At 41.8% G+C, this 22104-nt stretch overlaps 1 protein-coding gene across 1 annotated transcript in view; it reads left to right on the plus strand.

The window, feature by feature from the left end:
* The first annotated feature begins 316 nt into the window (after nt 1-316).
* Nucleotides 317-22104, plus strand: part of LOC139390790 (X-linked interleukin-1 receptor accessory protein-like 2) — a 398878-nt gene continuing 377090 nt past the window's right edge. The window contains exon 1 of the mRNA XM_071138185.1: nt 317-399. Within this exon, the coding sequence (XP_070994286.1) occupies nt 318-399 (82 nt within the window). The 5' untranslated portion in view covers nt 317. The remainder of the gene's footprint in view (nt 400-22104) is intronic.

Genomic DNA, 22104 nt, shown 5'->3' on the forward strand with positions numbered 1-22104 from the left:
ACAAAGACATAAATCAAGTGCCCACAGAAGTATTACAGCTGTGTGTTTTCAGTTTGTGAACTTCGGAAATGGGGTGTATGGCATAGATCAATAGTTTCTATATGTTGTTATAGTTACTGGGTGTGTTGTGTCTGAAGGATAAATGAATGAACAGATCGATCTGTCTTGGAAATGGAAAGAAATGACAAGTCTGATATCACCCAATATGTTTTGGTGGAGGGATGGAGGGAGTGAGCAGAGATGTCGGCCCAGTCATAAGACCTGTTATCCAAACTCCATTCTTCTTTGTGTTCCAGCTGCCACCCGAAGTGTGAAAGATGAAGCCCTCAGCCCTCATGTTCCTCCTTATCAGCTCTGCCGCCTGCATCAATCTCAAATACATCTCCAAGAGAAACTCGGGTAAGTCCACAAGTCTCCCTTTTAATCATGGCCAATCTATAGGTGACCAAAACTTTGATTCATTTGACTTTTGTTTTATCACGTCCCTCTTGTTGAAAGGAAATTAATTTCCCCATATCTATTCACTGACGCAACCTTGTGTTTGCACAACAAATGTGGAGGTCTTGATTTGCGAGTGTTATTGTTCAGTTTATTATTCTGTGTGGTGGTGTGTTGTCAGATGTTGTCTACTCTCTGTGCTCTGTGATACATGTGTTGAATGTGTTTGTTGCAACCAGATATCCAGTTTGAGCTGTATATTTATCTTTCCTTCTGGCTTTTGGTGCTAGTGATGCCTTTTTTGGTCCTTCGTTCCTCCACAGAGGGAGTAAAGGTCAAATAAAAGCTCCTTCCTTTCTATAGGGCTATCTAATCCAGTTCAGTCCCTGCTTTGGAGACTCATCAATGTGTTTTATCCCCCACTCACATTGTGTGTCTGTTTGCGTGTGGGTGAGGGTGTGTGGTGAGCAATTATGTTATCAGTGCCAAACGGGCTTTTATGTGGGCGGCAATAACATAGAAGCAATCTTGTCTGTCAGTTTCTCACCCAGTGTGAGATTGAAATGTTTGGCATTTTCTCTCCTTGCAGTACCAGATGATCAGACAGAGACTGCATGTTATTTTGTTTCCCGTTAATATTTGATGTAACACCTCCCTGTGTGAGAGGAATTGCAAAAACAGAGTGTTAATTGTCAGAAGACAGAGACAGCTTTGATTCAATTAATGTTTTCTTTTCTTTTGAAGATGCTTAAACTTTGAGGAAATGTGCTGACGCTTTCAGCTGATGCTGAAATTGCTTTTTGTTCAAATCAGTCAAGCAATTTAAATGATGTTAGTAGAATTATGAACTAAAGACACTGAACAAAGAATCCAGGAATACATTAAATCAAGGAACCCCACAGGCCACGCAATTTTCCACTCTGGAGAAGAAAAAGCAAGCCGTGGCTTATCAGTTGTTATCTGATCAACCGCAATCCAGATAAAGTCAGCCTTATCAAAATATAAGAAGAAGAACCTAATTGTTTTTTCTGGCCATTCCTGTTAAGATCTCACCTCCCCTGTCACCCCAGGAAGTTGTGTCCGGGGAGAATGTGTGCTCCTGATAATGCTTGGTAATTCGCTGAATTTCCATTGAGGGAAGGTTAAGGGTAAGCAGGCAACGAACGGCGCAGAATCTTTCTGATCTTGAAACGACAGGACACTTGAATCCCTCGGTTAATGCTTTAAAGTGCCCGGAGCATCCTGAGTGATTTTTTTTTTTTTTAAAGGTACTTGAAGCGTGGGACATACGGTTAAATAAGTCATTTCTCCTAGATTCTCTAAGACAATACCACTGCAACATGTCATGTGATTCATCTAAATGCAGCCATTACTTCCACCCCTTTGATTAAGAGCTGAATTGTGCATTGAGCTCTATAATGCTGAACCTGTCTGAGGGGAAATATATGTGGTTTCACACACTGGAGATTATTGCCAGGTTATTCATTTGTCAGGTTTACATATGAAATGATGATGTTTTAAAATCATTGTTATAGTCTTGGTTTGATACATGAGTAGAGGAGCCATCTTAGTTAGTTTAACGTCTGTAGAGAATGAAATACAAACAAAACTAGTGGTAATCTCAAATAAGGGCTCTAGGCCCAACATTAAACATCATTCTCCCATTCATATTTAATGAACAGAAACTCAATTAGCAACTTAAAAGATGCAGCTCGTGTGACTTGGTAATAAAGGCATGTTTTATGATTAGGTAGCTGCTGCTAATGGGTGCAGACAGAGGATGTAGCAGCAGCTGTGCAAGCCTCAGAGACTAGGAGTCAAGTAAAGTGATTTAGCAAAACAATTAGCGCTAACATGTCCGTGGAAAGCCTGAAAGACCCATGACAAACACAAGTTAAGGTTTGGCTAAATAATTCTAACACGGCCAAGTTCAGTACGTCATGATGGTCTCCTGTTTATGAGTGTTCTGCACAGTCCTTCTAAAGAACTTTAAAGCTGCATTCTGTCTGTATGTGTCCAAAATGGCACCCTGTTCCCTTTATAGTTCACTACTTTTGACCCCCCCATAGGGCTCTGGTCAACAGTAGTGCACTATATAGGGATAGGGCGCAATTTGCGACACATCCTCTGTCTGTGCATTTGTCTGAGGAGCCAAACAGTCATATCTCCAGGAAGGTGCTCTAACATGGACTTTTGCCTTCTCAACGAAGGGAAATACTAAGAATCTAAGGACATCCCTCTCCTTCTCCTGTAACCTCAGCCTCCTGCTGCAGCCCTGTTGGAGATGTCTCCTCCACTCTGTCAGATGGCAACCTTCACTGCCAAATAACCAGTCTCCTCCTTTGAATTATTTTCATTAAACTCTTAACATTGAGAGAAAAGATTCAATGGGAGTGTAAAGGTTACTGATTTCACAACCAGTACACAATAGTTTAGCATATGAAAGGCCTCAGCTCCAACGTGTGTCACTAATGTCTGCCTACGCCTAAGCTCTCCGCTTTAATATAGCAGGTTCTGCTTCTGAAAGCTGTCACATAATATGAAATGGAACTCAAACAATGACGTTCTTCCTCTCTTTTAAAAAGCTGGGAATAGTCTTTAGTAATCTGCTTCAGACTGCTACTGGCTGTTTGTACTAGCCAATATTCAAACCAGATAAAAGACAGAAATTAAATTAAAAAGATCTTCAAAGACCCTTTTCACTGCTGACTTTGTCAGAGTGCTTCTGTGCTTTCATTCCAGCAGGCCTTTCACGTTGGCTTCTCCCTTAAGTCAAGAGAAACCCTGTCAACATACTCTCTGTGTCAATCCCACAACCAGCTAAACCGTGGGGTGTTTCTGTGTGAAAGTATAGGCATACAGTACATGCATTTTTAAAGACACTAACATATGAATAGTATATGTACCACTATATGTATATAGTAAATGTACCACTAGAAATAATGCACACAAAGATATGATATGAATTTTTTCTAAAATCTGATGTCCTAATGTTATGTTGGGGGTACTGGAGGACTAGAGTTGGGAACCACTGGACTAACATCACATCAACACCATTATCCCAGAAACCCTAGACCCACTTCAATTTTCATACCGCCCCAACAGATCCACAGATGATGCAATCTCTATTGCACTCCACACTGCCCTTTCACACCTGGACAAAAGGAACACCTATGTGAGAATACTGTTCATTGACTACAGCTCAGTGTTCAAAACCAAAGTGCCCTCAAAGCTCATCACTAAGCTAAGGACCCTGGGACTAAACACCTCCCTCTGCAACTGGATCCTGGACTTCCTGACGGGCCGACCCCAGGTGGTAAGGGTAGGTAACAACACATCCGCCACGCTGATCCTCAACACAGGGGCCCCTCAGGGGTGTGTGCTCAGTTCCCTCCTGTACTCCCTGTTCACTCATGACTGCACGGCCAGGCACGACTCCAAAACCATCATTAAGTTTGCCAGTGACACAACAGTGGTAGGCCTGATCGCAGACAACAACGAGACAGCCTATAGGGAGGAGGTCAGAGACCTGGCTGTGTGGTGCCTGGACAACAACCTCTCCATCAATGTGATCAAGACAAAGGAGATGATTGTGGACTACAGGAAAAGGAGGACCGAGCACACCCCCATTCTCATCGACGGGGCTGAAGTGGAGCAGGTTGTCCACATCACCAACAATCTAACATGGTCCAAGCACACCAAGACATTCGTGAAGAGGGCAAGACAAAACCTATTCCCCCTCAGGAGACTGAAAAGATTTGGCATGGGTCCTCACATCCTCAAAAGGTTCTACAGCTGCAACATCAAGAGCATCCTGATGGGTTGCATCACTGCCTGGTATGGAAACCGCTCGTCCTCCGACCGCAAGGCACTACAGAGGGTAGTACGTACTGCACAGTACATCACTGGGGCCAAGCTTCCTGCCATCCAGGACCTCTATACCAGGCGGTGTCAGAGGAAGGCCCAAAAAATTTGACCATTAGACCAGTATGGGGGTACTAGAGGGCTGGAGTTGGGAACCACTGGACTAAACCATTAGACCAGTATAGGGGAACTGGATGGCTGGAGTTGGGAAACACTGGACTAAACCATTAGACCAGTATGGGGGTACTGGGGGCCTGGAGTTGGAACCACTGGGATAAACCATTAGACCAGTATGGGGGTACTAGAGGGCTGGAGTTGGGAACCACTGGACTAAACCATTAGACCAGTATGGGGGTACTGGATGGCTGGAGTTGGGAAACACTGGACTAAACCATTAGACCAGTATGGGGGTACTGGAGGCCTGGAGTTGGGAAACACTGGACTAAACCATTAGACCAGTATGGGGGTACTGGGGGCCTGGAGTTGGGAAACACTAGACTAAACCATTAGACCAGTATGGGGGTACTGGGGGCCTGGAGTTGGGAAACACTGGACCAAACCATTAGACCGGTATGGGGGTACTGGGGACCTGGAGTTGGGAAACACTGGACTAAACCATTAGACCAGTATGGGGGTACTGGATGGCTGGAGTTGGGAAACACTGGACTAAACCATTAGACCAGTATGGGGGTACTAGAGGGCTGGAGTTGGGAACCACTGGACTAAACCATTAGACCAGTATGGGGGTACTAGAGGGCTGGAGTTGGGAACCACTGGACTAAACCATTAGACCAGTATGGGGGTACTAGAGGGCTGGAGTTGGGAAACACTGGACTAAACCATTAGACCAGTATGGGGGTACTGGATGGCTGGAGTTGGGAAACACTGGACCAAACCATTAGACCAGTATGTTATCCTTTACATGCAGATCATAATCATGATGATATGAAGCAGTTATGTCATTAATTATTCATTGGTTTCCTGATATTTAATTGCCATGGCAGTATGGTTAACATTTAGAACTTTTAAATGTTCTTAAGTGTTTAAAAGAAACTAAATTCCGCCACGTAGGTAAATGTATTTCCAGTGGGAACTACCAGTGGGAACTCATGTCATACTTATAACAGGATTTAATTTAATGTATTATAGATGGAATGTGATGGACTATTGCTGCCTCAGGGAATTTGTCTATTTAATAGGCAGCAAGCTATTCAGTCAGTCATCAAGGAAGCACAAACTGTTGAGCAAAGATCTCTTGACTCACAAACTAATTTGAACACCACTCTCTTTCTGCCGCACTGGGCTCTCCCAGGAAAACACCCCAAGACATTCAGTCAGACACTGTCTCCACCGTCCATGACTCTGATATCCGCTGTTTGTTTCAAACTCAAATATTGATAGCTTGACACCATTTGACTTGCAGGCTGCGCACTTGACAACGTGATGAGCTTTGCTAATAGACACTTCCTTGTTATGTCTGCTCACTATGTGGCCAACGTGTAGATTGAGTGATAATGTAAATGTGGTAGTGTGCGAGTGTGTGAACGTAAGGGCAATTTAACGTGATGTTAATGTGTTTGTCAGGATGGGGCTGTTATATGTGGATGTCAGGATGGGGATGTTATATGTGGATGTCGATTAATTACTGTCCTAATATTCTTCTTCAAGAGCCAGGCTCTGCTTCATGGTGTACTACGTGACAGTTGGTTCAATGAGGAACCCCCAGATTTGGACATCATTCATTTAATCATGTAATTAATAAAGAAGAGAAGCCATAACCTATCCCCCCTTATGGAAGACAGTTATCACATTAATAGTTTAATATCCTGTAATCTTGGTGAATCAGCCCTTCTCCTTTTTCTCTGTCATGTTGGTTGCGTTTAAAAGTAAAGTCCATCTCCCCACCCTCGTCCCATCTCACCTGTAACAACTGCAGCCCATCAAGAGCTGCTGTAAATCTACATATTGCACTGGGATCAAGTTTTTCTCTATCTGTCAAAGTAAGGCAGTTAAGATTATGAGTCACTAAGAAAACACCTTTTCAGTGCACAGCTATCCCCATGGCAACGAGCCACAAAGTGGAAATGCCAACACAATTTTGACTCAAGAAGCCCTGCAACCCTCAACCCACTCGCCCATTCTCCTCTCCAACTGTCACTCCTATGGTCAATTATTTCACTGAACACGCACTACTTAATCATTTTTCATTCACTCTGCCATGTTGGCTCAACAGTGAAATAAATTACTCTGCCATGTTGGCCCAATAATGTCTTATATTACTCTGTCATGTTGGCCCAACAGTGTAATATATTACTCTTCCGCATTGGGCCAATAATGTAATATATTACTCCGCCACGTTGGCCCCACAATGTAATATATTAGATTGGAATTAACTCTCTATTTTCAGCATGTGATAAGTATTCATGTAATTCATTACCTGATTACAGCAGCAGTTTGTAAATAAGCTTAGAAACAAATGAACACTGAACGCCTCAACCATACAATAGTAAACACTGGCCATATGATTCATTTTCTACCGCTTTAGGAGCGGAGGAGTGAAAAAAATAAATCAACATGTTTGGAATCTGTGGTCTCCCTGTAATGCAGTCAGACCTTTGAACATCATAGTGAGCAGTGGCCCGTTTCCAACAATTACACTGAAAAAGGCTTTCCTGTCAAAAAGGGGCCCTTGGGAACAGTGCTATGAATAAATATAAACGCACAGGCCGGCAGTTTTGTGGCGGGGGAAAGGGATTGAGACATCAGGAATCATTTCAACTAGTCCAGAATACGAGGACAAGGCGTGAAGAGTGATGACCATGCATTTAACTGCCACTCATGTAGTGTACCAAGGTTCAAGCAGTAAGGCTGGCCTGAATGCTTGTTTAAAGTGGAACTGACAGCGTTTTAAATACTTTGCAGATATGAAACAAACAGACAATCATAATATCAGTAAAAAATATTACATTCCCAGTTTATGCTACAAAACCAACTTCATAAGAGGTTATAAAAATAGGTTCTATTGGATTCAAAATTTCAGGCACAGATGAATGCAGTTCATCAGATTCATATAATTCCGCAACACATTTATTGGTAGTCCAAAAAATATATCCCGTTGTAAATCACAGCCGGCCTGGTACATTGTTTGCTGCCTCCAATTATTTGGGATGCACTGTTTAAGTTTCAACGATTCAATATGTGACCCGTTTCAAGAATCTAGGAATATGTCGCACAACACTACTTCACAGGAGAGGCATTTGATCGTCTTTTTTGTTGTTGTTTGTTTTTGAATTTTACCCCAATTTCATGGTATCCAATTGTTAGTAGTTACTGTCTTGTCCCATCGCTACAACTCCCGTACGGGCTCGGGACAGACGAAGGTCGAAAGCCATGCGTCCTCCAAAACACAACCGAACCACTGCTTCTTAACACAGCACACATCCAACCAAGAAGCCAGCCGCACCAATGTGTCGGAGGAAACACCATGCACCTGGCGACCTGGTTAGCGTGCACTGCGCCCAGCCCGCCACAGGAGTCGCTAGTGCACGATGAGACAAGGATATCCCTACCGGCCAAACCCTCCCTAAACCAGACGACGCTAGGCCAATCGTGCATCGCCCCATGGACCTCCCGGTCGCGGCCGGATGCGACAGAGCCTGGGCTCAAACCCAGAGTCTCTGGTAGCACAGCTAGCACTGCGATGCAGTGACCGAGACCACTGCGCCACCCGTGAGGCCTTTGATCGTCTTTTTTTGGCAGAAATTCCTTCTGGACGATGTGAACTTTCTTGTGCCATAATAACAAACTTGTAATCCATCTGTAAATATGAATACAATTGTTAAATGACGAGTCATGTTAGTTTAGCCACAGAAAAAGTCAGGAACCTTCCTGCTAGCCATGATAGGCTAAGATAATGGCTGAGCTGTACATGCCGGGAGATGAGTTTGGATTGATCTGCCATGTTGTATGCTCCTTTCCTATAATTTGCATGGCTAGTTGTAGCTTAATGTTAGCTAGCTAACATTGAACCTAGTTGGTTAGCTTTAGCTACCTACAGATTCATACTACAGCTATGACAATCAGTTTGTATTGGTAGTAGTATAAATTGAGATTATTAATTTTTTAGCTATCTAGCTAGCTACATGTCTAAACAAAAGATTCCACTTCATCAGATGATTACATGACCCATCAAGTTAGCCAGGTGTGTCTAAGGGTGATTACTGCCATCTATTGTATTTCAGGAACATGTGTACATGTAGTGACAGTGACAGTAGTGACCCATCGACTTAGCTAGATGTGGCTGGGGGGTGGTTATATAATTTCTTCCACATGACCCATCAATTTAGACAAGTGTGTCTGGGTTAACATCATCAAATAATTATCTGGACACGTTCTGTTTTTGATATTGCTAATTTGCAAATATGCAAGTAACCATTTCACTGTGTCATTTACACATTTTACAATGGTATTTTAGTAATTTAGTAGACACTCTTATCCAGAGTGACTTACAGTTAGTGCATTCATCTTAAGATAGCTAGATGAGACAACCACATATCACACGCATACAAAGTACATTTTTCTTCAATAACGTAGCTAACAGTAGAGTCAGAGATAGAAGAGGGTGTCAAGTGCAAGTGCTGGCCCCTTTTTTCTTCACTTCCTGCCTGAATGACGTGCCCAAAGTAAACTGCCTGTAGCTCAGGCCCTGAAGCCAGGATATGCATATAATTGGTACCATTGGAAATAAAACACGTTGAAGTTTGTAGAAATGTTAAAATAATGTAGGAGAATATAACACAATCCAAAGAAAAATCAACCGGAAAGTTTTCCCTGGATGCAATTCCTATGGCGTCCACAGGGTGTCAGCAGTCTATGTTCAAGGTTTCAGGCTTGTAAAACGAATAAGAAATAACAGTTTTAGTAGAACGACATAGTCTTGTAAATTTGTGTTTGCTTGCGCCATAAAGACATTACGCACCTGCTAAAATCGGTTTCCTAGTGAACATACTTCCTTCCTTCCGAAAGAAGTATTATAGTTTGATTACATTTTAGGGTATCTGAGGAGTAAGACTTGTTGAAACAAAGTTTAGGGGTAGACTTTTAGATTCCTTTCTCTGCAAGTTCAACAAGTGGATTACTCAAATCGATGGTGCCAACTAAACCAACTTTTTGGGATATAAAGAAGGATTTTATCTAACAAAACGACATTACATGTTATAGCTGGGACCCTTTGGATGACAAATCAGAAGAAGATGTTCAAAAAGTAAATAGATTTTTAATCGTTACATGTGAATGTATAAGACACTTATATGTACATACATGTTTTAAATCCATAATATTGATGATTATTTATTTGAATTGCACGTCCTCCAGTCCGCCAGCGGGACACCGATCCTTAAGATTAAGTGTTTTTATTTTGGTATTTAACATACTGTTTGAAGAGGTAGTGTTTCAGATATTTTCTGAATATGGGCAAGGACTCCTAGCTTCCTAGCTTCAGGGGAAGCTGATTCCACCATTGGGGTGCCAGGACAGAGAAGAGCTTGGACTGGGCTGAGCGGGAGATTCCCTGTAGGGGTGGGAGGGCCATGAGACCTGAGGTGGCAGAACGGAGTGCTCGGGTTGCGGTGTAGGGTTTCAGCATAGCCTGAAGGTACACTTTCTGTATCCTGTGACAAAGAAACATGGATTTTATTTGATATAGTGTGTGTTTACCAGAGATGGTAATGTGAAGAACAACATGACCTGTACCAAAGTCAGATTAGGATATAGGCCAAGGACTAGATAAAGTATATTTTTACCTGGAGCCTTTTAACCTTTTCTTATTGTAGGCTTCTACCACTTAGTCTTGAAATCTTTGGTTGTTTTTTTATTCATTTTATTAAACTAGGCAAGTCAGTTAAGAACAAATTCTTATTTACAATGACGGCCTACCCCAGCCAAACCCAGACAACGCTGAACCAACGCTGAGCATCACCCTATGGGACTCCCAATCATGGCCGGATGTGACGCAGTGATGCCTCTTGCACTGAGATGCAGTGCCTTAGACCGCTGCACCACCCGGGAATTTACTTCACTACTCACTCTGTTTAGCACATGGCCTCACATGTGAGTCCTTAAAAAGATGGGTGGGGCTAAGGCTTAAGAGGGTGTGAACGATGCTGAATGGATGTAGACAAAGAAGAGCTCTCCAGTAGGTGTACCAAAATATTCAAGGGCCATTTTCTCAAAAGTGGGGTTTAATAAAGTTGATCAACTTTCAAAGCAGAATTACTTATCCATTGTTCCTCAACTGTAGTGTATGATATACAATTTTCTAGCTCTGAGTTTCTACTTTTATCAATAAAAAAAACGAAATAAAAAATGTTGCTACATAGGACCGAATCCATGTGGTGGGTCACAACTATAGGAAAAAAAATGGACGAATGTAACTAAGGCTGGGAATGTCAATACAATCAAACTAGCAAGGGCAATGATCAAAGGTCAGTCATAACGTGGCTAATAGGCTACTGTATCTATGTGTATAGCTATTTATTTAGCGAGATAAAAACACAGAGCCTAACGTTAGCTACCTAGCTGCTGGGAGGATGTCATGACATTGGAGGAGTGGGTGAGTGACCCTCATATCGGTTTTCGGTAGCTACGGCTAGCTGTAGATGCAGGTGTCATTTGGTTAGCTAGCAATAAATGAGAATTGTTTAGCTATCTAGCTATGCTGAACTTGAACGACTGTTATGCAGTTAATGTATGTCTTGCGTTCGTAAATTCTCTCTGGCTATCTACTCTGATTTTTAGAGCACTCTTGTCTGAGTGTGCCAGAACGCAGAATAACTGATGAATTTACAAACGTGCAACTCCCGCTGAATATGACCATTGTCAGTAAACAAAAAAGTAAGTCACAGACGCTCTAGATAACGTATAAACATTCTAACCAGCTCTGCTTGGGCGATTAAAATGGTCAGAGTGATGTGTTCTCTCATTTGTGTCTGGAAGTAGATAGCAAGCTAGCCAACTTTAGCCAGTTAGCTTGGGTGGTTGACTGCCATTGTGAGTAATGCGAAGATCAACCCTACTCCTCGGCTTCCTGTGTCTGTGTCAATCGTGCAGTGTGCGCTCGGGGTTCGAAACACTGAATTTACGAACAGACAATCTGACAACTCTGAATTTACGAACAACCCAGAGACACACTGAAGACAATTTATGAATGCACCCTTAGTTGTGTATTTCATTGATCAAATAGGCTGGCAAACAGGTAAGTTCACATTCAGTTGTCAAAACGTGGGTTGGGACAAGCATACATTGGCAGGCAAGCTGCAGAAGGACGCGCAGGCTACTATTCCCCATCGTTTATCAGTGCAATTTTGACGGCCAATTAGCTGAAAAAGTTTGTGGGTTTATCTAATTTTCCCTCATCTTACTCTGGCTAGCATTAGTTGTTGATATGTTGTTGTTGATGTGCATAACTAAGGGACAGATAGCCTACTCTTTCATGGTTGTTTGATCAATAAGACTGTACAGTTCCCAAATGTAAGAGTACTCCCTGGTATTTGCATATTTTCAGAAATCCATTTAGGTGTATTTTGTGGCTTTTGGCGAATGCTTTTTAATGATCTAAAGTCACGCTGTTGCTGCTGCCTGTAAACACACAGGCCAGTTCAAAGTGAATGATGGCAGGCCCGTGTGGCAAATGGCAAATATCTAAGTGCTCGAGTGTCAGAAAATAACAAATAAATAAAAAAGGTGTCATTTTCTTCCTGGGGGTGTATACTGTATGAACAGATTTTAATAATATTTCCTGTTGCTAAAATGCTGTCAGTTCCACTTTAACTTCATCCAGTAAGCATAACATAATTCACATAGTTTCTTATTCTACGGGCATAGTGGGAATGAATACAAAAGTATCATCATCACCATAGCGTATTGCTTCTTCTCCTTTATCCTATTAGCCATGTGTGGAATTCCATTCACCTATTGACCTTACAGCCTATACGCACGGCACAATAATACACCTTCCTCACGCTTTCTGTTTAACCTATGGCTCACTCACCTTCCTCTCTCTCAACCAATGGGTGTACATCTTGGGATGGATTTATATGTCAACTCACCCTCGTTCTCTAACTTCGCGTTTTTCAGCAAACGTTTTTGACAACCATCCACCAGCTATAATAACTTCAAGGCCCATCATTGGAACTCCTTTCTCCCAGCAGCCCCGCATACCTGCCATCACATCATCTGACTCTGAGGGTCTTCCCTCGGAGACAAGGCCATTCCCCAAACTATTAGATAAAATGTCATATTGCATTCTGTCTTTGTTGTTCATTCAGTTAAGCTTGTACGAGATTGAAATGTTGTTGTGCAATACTAAACATTCTATTTTTGCCCTGCACTGTTGGAGCTTAAGAATTTAAGCTTAAGAGTTTCACTGTACCCCACAATTACATCTGCGACCCTGTGCATGTGACTAATAAAGTTGTCTAATCTAATCTACTATACATATCCACATTGACTGACAACTCAGGTACTTGGGGGACATTTTGTGATGCTATAAAGCTAAGTGGCGTAATGCAAAACAGGAGGAAATAAAACAATTTGCCCATTTATTTGATCTACTGAAAATCTCAGGAACATTTGCATACGCTTTCATTCTCCTCAGGAATACAAGATTAGAATGTCGTTTTACAGTTCAAGGTAAAAGTTAAACTGTCCTAATTTGCACATGCTCTATTTCCTAGGATCTAAAATCCTCAAATAACCAGAGAAAAAGTTGGATACAGAATGCAGCAGCCTGCCTGTGCAGCCCCACTGTCAACCAACATGTAATTAAGTTATGCATTTGTCACTGTAGGTCCTTAGCCTTGTCATTTTTCCAAGCCTGAGTGTGCGTACAGATAGATTATACAATTCCAGCGGTGCCATCAACACATACAGAATCCTCTCTTGCCAAACTTCCTAGCCTTCTATTTATGTCAACAAGTAATTATGGCAGTCAAAGAAAGCCTTCCCTGGTGACCAGACATCTATTGTCAGCGTCTGGAACAGACATGTACATTATTCCCTCCCTACACATAATGAGGAAGTCAGTGAGCCTTTATAGAGGTGGCTTAGTGATCTTTCTCCATCTGAGGTGTGTGTGTGTGTGTGTGTGTGTGTGTGTGTGTGTGTGTGTGTGTCGAGCTGTTTATCTCTATTCCAATAGTAATTACATTGGGCTCACTTCAAACGAGTCAAGGACAGACTGGAAAACAGAGCTTGAGAATATCTTATTGAGAGACAAAGAGAGGGAAAGCAAGAGAGAGAGAGAGAGAGACAGAAAGAGGAAGCAAGAGAGAGAGATGGGCTAATTTTAAGAATAGAAAATGATCTGGTATGTTGATACCAGGGGAGGGTGATACATTGGAAGGTCTGTCTCTGGCCTTCTGAACATATAGGGAGGAGGTTGATACTTTTGAACTTGCTACAGAGCTGTTGACCTCTGGAGGGCTTTGTGGCAGGTCATTCCTGTGGGATTATAAGTGCTTTGCGGCAGTCCATTCCAGGTGTAGTATGAGAGAAGAGCATAAAGGGTTAACCCCTCAAAGTGCGTCAGTGTCATGGCTCCTAATGCCAGCACCCATCTGACAACAGGATGGTTAGTTTAAATGGCATTAAGTTACTCAGTGGAAAAGAGTAGCCCATAGCATTGTATTGGCACCATCATTAAATGAGGATGATCTATTTATCCCTTTAGGGAACGGCTAATGAAATAGTTCCTCAAATACAAGGCTAGCAGTACAATGAGTATGGTTTGCTACTGTATTTAGTGATCTCTAATAATAGTTATTTTTCATGGGACAATTAATTCACAGAAAAACATAAAAATGATTTATTGTAAACATATGTCTCAAAATACATACAGCTTTTTTTGAAGTAAGAAGGCCATTTCAGAGTAGCTGGAAATAATAACCTTGGTATTAACTTATTGCTAAAAACCAGTGCTTGTACCATCTCATGTTGAGTGGGTCTGGATGCATTTTGCAGTCTGGATATACCATTTTTTCGTCTACATTTAGAAAAACAAGAAGAGTGGGATGCAGCTGCGTGTTTAATGGTCTTGAGAAAGGACTCAGATGTGAAACATCTACATTAAACAGTCTCACTCACTCACTCTTTTAGTTTTTCCTACAGTGTGTATCCCTATTGGATGTAGTTTACTGTGTTGCACTGATTCTCCTTATCTGACATACTCTACATTTGGTAAATGCCCTTATTTCAGCATAATTGCAGTGTGATTGAGGCTTGCTCTTTCTTACGAGCTGAAAACAATGCCTGCGAATTGAATTACAGATATCCCCTGAGATTGTTGCTGCTGTGAGAACACAAAAAAGTATGCATTTCTAAACTATTGCTGTAATTCTAAATTAAAGTTAAGATGTGAAATAATTACTGCCATTTTGTTAAAGCAAAGTAGCCAATTCTATGCTGCTTAGTTCTGTGGATTCATTTTGGGTCATTTTTGGTTCTTCTCATGAGCTGCTTTTGGTGTGCTTCCCAGAGGAGTAACCCCTCACAAAAATGTGTTCTCCCTCTTGTCTCAAGCAATTGGATATGGCAACTCAAAAACCCAATAACATTTGTTTCATGACAGGGAGCCATTGAAACAGATCTGTGATGGCAATTCTTGATTTGTAGATTCAAGCCCTGGCAGACATTGACAGCCGTCTCAGTTTTATGCATCTCTGTCAAAGCCAGGCGGCTGTGAATCCTGACGGGTGCCTCTCTACTGCAAACAGCCTGAACCCTGAGATGGCCTTCCAGTTATCTGTTAAACCATTTAACCCCACATGATAGAGCAGCTGTTTGGTTCCTGACCGCGGCTGGGTTTGAGTATACATCTGAAGTGGAGCTCAGAGAATGCTCTGATTGCAGATGACAATGGAAGGAAAAGACACGTTCAATTCATCACTGACCGGCGCACAACCACACACTTACACCGGCAGGGATGGTCTGGAAAAGCAGATCTTCTAAGATTTGTGCAAAACATACTGGAAACCTAGTTTTAAAATCATTAGTGTTCCTGAAAGTATACAGAGAAGGTAGATGTTACCAAGAAAGTGTAACTGTAACATGAGGTTACAACATGGTTCACAGTATGTAGGAGGATCACCTGAACAGTAACATGAAAGGCATCCTTCAGTGCCTGCATCTCCTAAAGTATCCACGTTAACTAATTTGTTCATATTTATGATACTTCATGACCACACCCCCTGTGGTTCCCAGCCACTCCTCCCCAGTGAAATTGGACATCTGTAACTCCCGTCAGTGGAACCAATGAGCTGTGATTTCCAGCTGATTGTCCTTGTGCATTATGTAGGCTTTACACACAGCCCTCAGCAATCACACATCACATGTATGTGCTCACCTTTGCATTACAGCCCTCAGCAATCACACATCATGCGTATGTGCTCACCTTTGCATTTACAGCCCTCAGCAATCACACATCATGCGTATGTGCTCACTGTTGCATCACAGCCGTCTAAGAGTCTTTAAAAATGCATTTTGTAAATAGGCTATATACTACTATACCCATTCCAAGTAGCTTATGGTTGTTTTTTTAAATGTTTTTTCATATACTATATAATTAACACTATATCTCCTCCCCATTGTTTTACCAAATAATGGACTGGATACAATTTACTTGCCTTTATTGTTCCCATAGAAGCCACATGGTGACTGTAACAACTGATTAAATTGTTTCAGTGAGTCATTTGCCCTAGTCAGAGGTTCAGGCAAGGAGGAACAATAATGGTTTGAAAGAACACTTTATAAGAGATCGCCAATTGAGTATTATTTTGCAAATATAAAAGTATTGTTGTAAGTATTACACTCAATGCAGCATTTGGGGAGCAAACGGGAATGTAGAGAACTATGTACTGGTACATAGCAGAGAACTATGTACCGGCAGTCAGTAGTTAGTTAAGGAAGCGCTACAGGCAGATGCACTTTCATCTGATTTTCTTCAGAAAGTGTTTAACCAGAAGGAAATAATTAGTCTTCCAGCTGAACTCACCGCAAGATAATTCAGGTTTTGTTTTGCAGTGTTTTTCCCCTCTCTTTCTTGACGGAATGTAAGGGGGGAAATATTATATGCCAGACAAAAAGCACTCTCTAAGGGAATTGGACATCACATGCCAGAAGATGCTTTCTTGATGGGAGCATAGGTTTTAGTGAGGACTCCTAAACCCCCCAGCGGTTTTCTGATTCATTCTAATGAACAAAAGTAGTGTATTCAAAGCCCCAAGTAAATCCAATAGGACACACTGAGGGGATGTGTGTCCAGTGATGGAAATGTGGTGAATTTATACAAATCCATTTTAGAGGATGGATGGGTTTCATGGATCGGCCATAGCATTGTGCTACTGCCAGACCCAGCAGCACATCACATTGCCATAATATAATACCAGACTCAATATCTCATGTGTAATTGCTAATTAATCCTTCAGGTGCATTTGAGCCCATTCAGAGAGTCGGCCAGGCTGTCTTTGGGGGGCTATTGCTCCTGCCATCCCTTTTCAGTGAAGAAGGCATTTCCTAGGCAGGAACATCAGCTCTGGCAGGCAGCTATACTAGCAGAAGAAAGGTAGAGTCCACATGACAGGTTGCCCACAGGTCATAGCCATATGTTAGGCACTGATTGTGTGAAATGGGAACATAATGGAATAGAAATGTAGAGTCTTGAATGTTTTCTTGTTCAGTGCTTCTCAATAGCCGGGGTTTGAGACCTCGCAGAGGCCCATTTTGGGGTCTTTGCTCGGTGAATAACCAAGCCATAATACAAACATAGAGAGTCACTCTGTTTATTGTGACTCTTTCCTCACAGCACATTGGATATTGTCTGTGGAACAGCTTAAGGGATTTGGCCAAGAGGACCCATACCAGATCTGATTAGGAATGGCATTATTCTCACAGAAAATCTCTGTTTCCTCTCAGTGTTTATGTCAGACTGTATAGGGACTATTGTATGGGTGAAAGACCATGTTTCATTCTCTCCACATGTGCACATGTGCACATTCTCTCCACTCTCCACATGGCATGTGGTTTGGAGAATGATGTAGTTGGTGATATTATACTTAATGATGACTCATTGACTAAAAACTGGTATTGGGACCAAGAAATTGGTATTATATCCATCTGGGGGGAAAAATGATGACAAGGTCAAACGTTGACTATGTTGAGTATGACAACATGATTGGACCATTTATAGAGCTGCAGGGGAATCCACTGACTACATTCTATCCAGCAGAGCCTTCCCACTGGGCACACAATGAAATTACGGTGAATCAACGTGGAATAGATGTTGAATTGACATCTGTCCTAGGGTTGGGTGTCACGTTGGTATAAAGGGATTGGGAGACGGGCGCAGGAATGTGTAACAGGGGTTTTTATTGACCCAAATGACAGCGTGCCATGTAAAGGCACGGGGACGAAGACCAAACAAACACATATACAAAACACAGGGTTGGAACCCAAACAAACACGTATACAAAACACAGGGTTGGAACCCAAACAAACACGTATACAAAACACAGGGTTGGAACCCAAACAAACACGTATACAAAACACAGGGTTAGAACCCAAACAAACACATATACAAAACACAGGGTTAGAACCCAAACAAACACGTATACAAAACACAGGGTTAGAACCCAAACAAACACGTATACAAAACACAGGGTTGGAACCCAAACAAACACGTATACAAAACACAGGGTTGGAACCCAAACAAACACGTATACAAAACACAGGGTTAGAACCCAAACAAACACGTATACAAAACACAGGGTTGGAACCCAAACAAACACGTATACAAAACACAGGGTTAGAACCCAAACAAACATGTATACAAAACACAGGGTTGGAACCCAAACAAACACGTATACAAAACACAGGGTTAGAACCCAAACAAACACGTATACAAAACACAGGGTTGGAACCCAAACAAACACGTATACAAAACACAGGGTTGGAACCCAAACAAACACGTATACAAAACACAGGGTTGGAACCCAAACAAACACGTATACAAAACACAGGGTTAGAACCCAAACAAAAACGTATACAAAACACAGGGTTGGAACCCAAACAAACACGTATACAAAACACAGGGTTAGAACCCAAACAAACACGTATACAAAACACAGGGTTGGAACCCAAACAAACACGTATACAAAACACAGGGTTGGAACCCAAACAAACACGTATACAAAACACAGGTTGGAACCCAAACAAACACGTAGACAAGACACAGGGTTGGAACCCAAACAAACACGTATACAAAACACAGGGTTGGAACCCAACCCAACCTCACACGACCAACGGACATTGGAACAATAATCGACAGCCCAATGGTGAACCAAAGGGCACATTTATACAATTACAATCAAGGAAATGGGGACCAGGTGTGCATAATGACACAGTTCCGGTGGGATCCGTGACATTGGGAGGTATCCAGAATTTCTTACCGTCATACCATTTCTGTACCATACCGGGTGTACGAATGTGCACACAAGGGGCGCTATTTCAACAACAACAAAAACTATACAGTTGAAGTCGGAAGTTTACATACACCTTAGCCAAATACATATAAACTCAGTTTTTCACAATTGCTGACATTTAATCCTAGTAAAAATTCCCTGTCTTAGGTCAGTTAGGATCTCCACTTTATTTTAAGAATGTGAAATGTCAGAATAATAATAATAGTAGAGAGAATTATTTATTTCATATTTTATTTCCTTCATCACATTCCCAGTGGGTCAGAAGTTTACATACACTCAATTTGTATTTGATAGCCTTTCCTTTAAATTGTTTAACTTGGGTCAAATGTTTCGGGTAGCCTTCCACAAGCTTCCCACAATACGTTGGGTGAATTTGGGCCCATTCCTCCTGACAGAGCTGTTGTAACTGAGTCAGGTTTGTAGGCATCTTTGCTTGCACACGCTTTTTCAGTTCTGCCTACACATTGAGGTCAGGGCTTTGTGATGGCCACTCCAATACCTTGACTTTGTTGTCCTTAAGCCATTTTGCCACAACTTTGGAAGTTTGCTTCGGGTCATTGTCCATTTGGAAGACCCATTTGCGACCGAGCTTTAACTTCCTGACTGATGTCTTGAGATGTTGCTTCAATATAGCCACATAATTTTCCCATCCTCATGATGCCATCTATTCTGTGAGGTGCAACAGTCCCTCCTACAGCAAAGCACCACCACAACATGATGCTGCCACCCCCATGCTTCACGGTTGGGATGGTGTTCTTCGGTATGCAAGCCTCCCCCATTTTGCTCTAAACATAACGATGGTCATTATGGCCAAACGGTTCTATTTTTGTTTCATCAGACTAGAGGACACTTCTCCAAGTACAATCTTTGTCCCCATGTGCAGTTGCAAACCGTAGTCTGGCTTTTTTATGGCGGTTTTGGAGCAGTGGCTTCTTCCTTGCTGAGCGGCCTTTCAGGTTATGTCTATATAGGACTCGTTTTCCTGTGGGTATAGATACTTTTGTACCTGTTTCCTCCAGCATCTTCACAAGGTCCTTTGCTGTTGATCTGGGATTGATTTTCACTTTTTGCACCAAAGTACGTTCATCTCTAGGAGACAGAAAGCGTCTCCTTCCTGAGCGGTATGACGGCTGCGTGGTCCCATGGTGTTTAAACTTGCATACTATTGTTTGTACAGATGAACGTGGTACATTCAGGTGTTTGGAAATTGTCAAAACAATAGTTTGTTAACAAGAAATTTGTGCAGTGGTTGAAAAACAAATATAATGACTCCAACCTAAGTGTATGTAAACTTCCGACTTCAACTGTATATATCAAATGAAGTGTTATTGGTCACATACACATATGTAACAGATGTTATTGACGGTGTATCAAATATTCTTTTTTGGCGGGGTGGACGCACAAAAACATTATCAACAGAGATCTGATTTGGGAGGGGATTGAAGGTCTCTGCTGTAACTAACAAGCTTGATCTTGACATCTACCCCCCATTTTGTCTATACACACTGAACAGAAATATAAACCCAAAATGTAAAGTATTGGTCCCATGTTACATGAGCTGAAATAAAAGATCCCAGAACTGTTCCATATGCACAAAAAGCTTATTTCTCTCATTATTCTCTCATTCAATTTGTTTACATCCCTGTTAGTGAGCATTTCTCCTTTGCCAAGATAATCCCTCCACCTGACATGTATGGCATATTGAGAAGCTGATTAAACAGCATGATCATTACGCTGGTGCATCTTGTGCTGGGGACAATAAAAGGCCACTCTAAAATGTGCAGTTTTGTTACACAACAGAAAGGTACAGATGACTCAAGTTTTGAGGGAGCATGTCATTGTCCACCAGAGCTGTTGCCAGAGAATTTCATGTAAATTTCTCTACCATAAGCCGCTTCCAACATCGTTTTAAAGAATTTGGCAGTACGTCCAACCGGCCTGCATTTTATCGATGGCAATTTGAATGCACAGAGATACTGTGACGAGATCCTGAGGCCCATTGTCGTGCCATTCATCCTCTGCCATCACCTCATGTTTCAGCATGCTAATGCACGGCCCCATGTCGCAAGGATCTGTACACAATTCCTGGAAGCTGAAAATGTCCCTGGCCTGCATACTCACCCATTGAGCATGTTTGAAATGCTCTGGATCAACGTGTACGACAGCGTGTTCCAGTTCCAGTCAATATCCAGCAACTTCATACGGCCATTGAAGAGGAGTGGGACAGGATTCCACAGGCCACAATCAACAGCCTGATCAACTCAATGCCAAAGAGATGTCTCTCCCTGCATGAGGCAAATGGTGGTCACACTGGAGACTGACTGGTTTTCTGATCCACGCCCCTACCTCTTTTTAAGGTATCTGTGACCAACAGATCTGTATTCCCAGTCATGTGATATCCGTAGATTAGGGTCTAGTGAATTTATTTAAATTAACTTATTTAATTATACAAACTGTAACAAAGCTGTCATCAAGGCAAAGGGTGGCTACTTTGAAGAATCTCAAATATAAAATATATTTTGATTTGTTTAATGCTTTTTTGGTTAGTACATTACTCCATATGTGTTATTTCATGGTTTTGATGTCTTCTATTATTCTACAATGTAGAAAAGTGGGTGGGTGTGTCCAAACTTTTGACTGGTACTGCATATATATATATACAGTGGGGAGAACAAGTATTTGATACACTGCCGATTTTGCAGGTTTTTCTACTTACAAAGCATGTAGAGGTCTGTAATTTTTATCATAGGTACACTTCAACTTCAATGTATGTATGTATATGTATGTGTGTATATATATATATATATATATATATATATATATATGTGTGTGTGTGTGTGTGTGTGTGTGTGTGTGTGTGTGTGTGTGTGTGTGTGTGTGTGTGTGTGTGTGTGTGTGTGTGTGTATACTGTATATGTAGATAAAATCATACTGTTTTTGGGGGGGAAATATCCCGGGATATGGTGTAAATGGTGTATCGCCCAAGCCTACTCTTTGCCTAAAGGGATATGTCTGAGTAGACCTGTTCTGTTAGACAGGAGGTAGCTAACTCCTCAGTCCCTTAACACAGTGCCATGAAACACTGACACTGACGCTTCTGTGAGCTGTGGTAGAGAGAGAGAGACATGGCCCAAGGTACAGATGGATTGAAAAGAAAATTGACAGGCAAAAGAGAGGAGTGGGCCTGCCAGCCGGCGGCCATTTTGGGATATTTTTGTCTTTGCAGGCAGATTCATTTATTTGCAGGTGTCCATGTTATGCTCTGCAAGTC

Source organism: Oncorhynchus clarkii, chromosome 31 (genome assembly GCF_045791955.1).
Source record: "Oncorhynchus clarkii lewisi isolate Uvic-CL-2024 chromosome 31, UVic_Ocla_1.0, whole genome shotgun sequence".
NCBI lineage: Eukaryota > Metazoa > Chordata > Actinopteri > Salmoniformes > Salmonidae > Oncorhynchus > Oncorhynchus clarkii.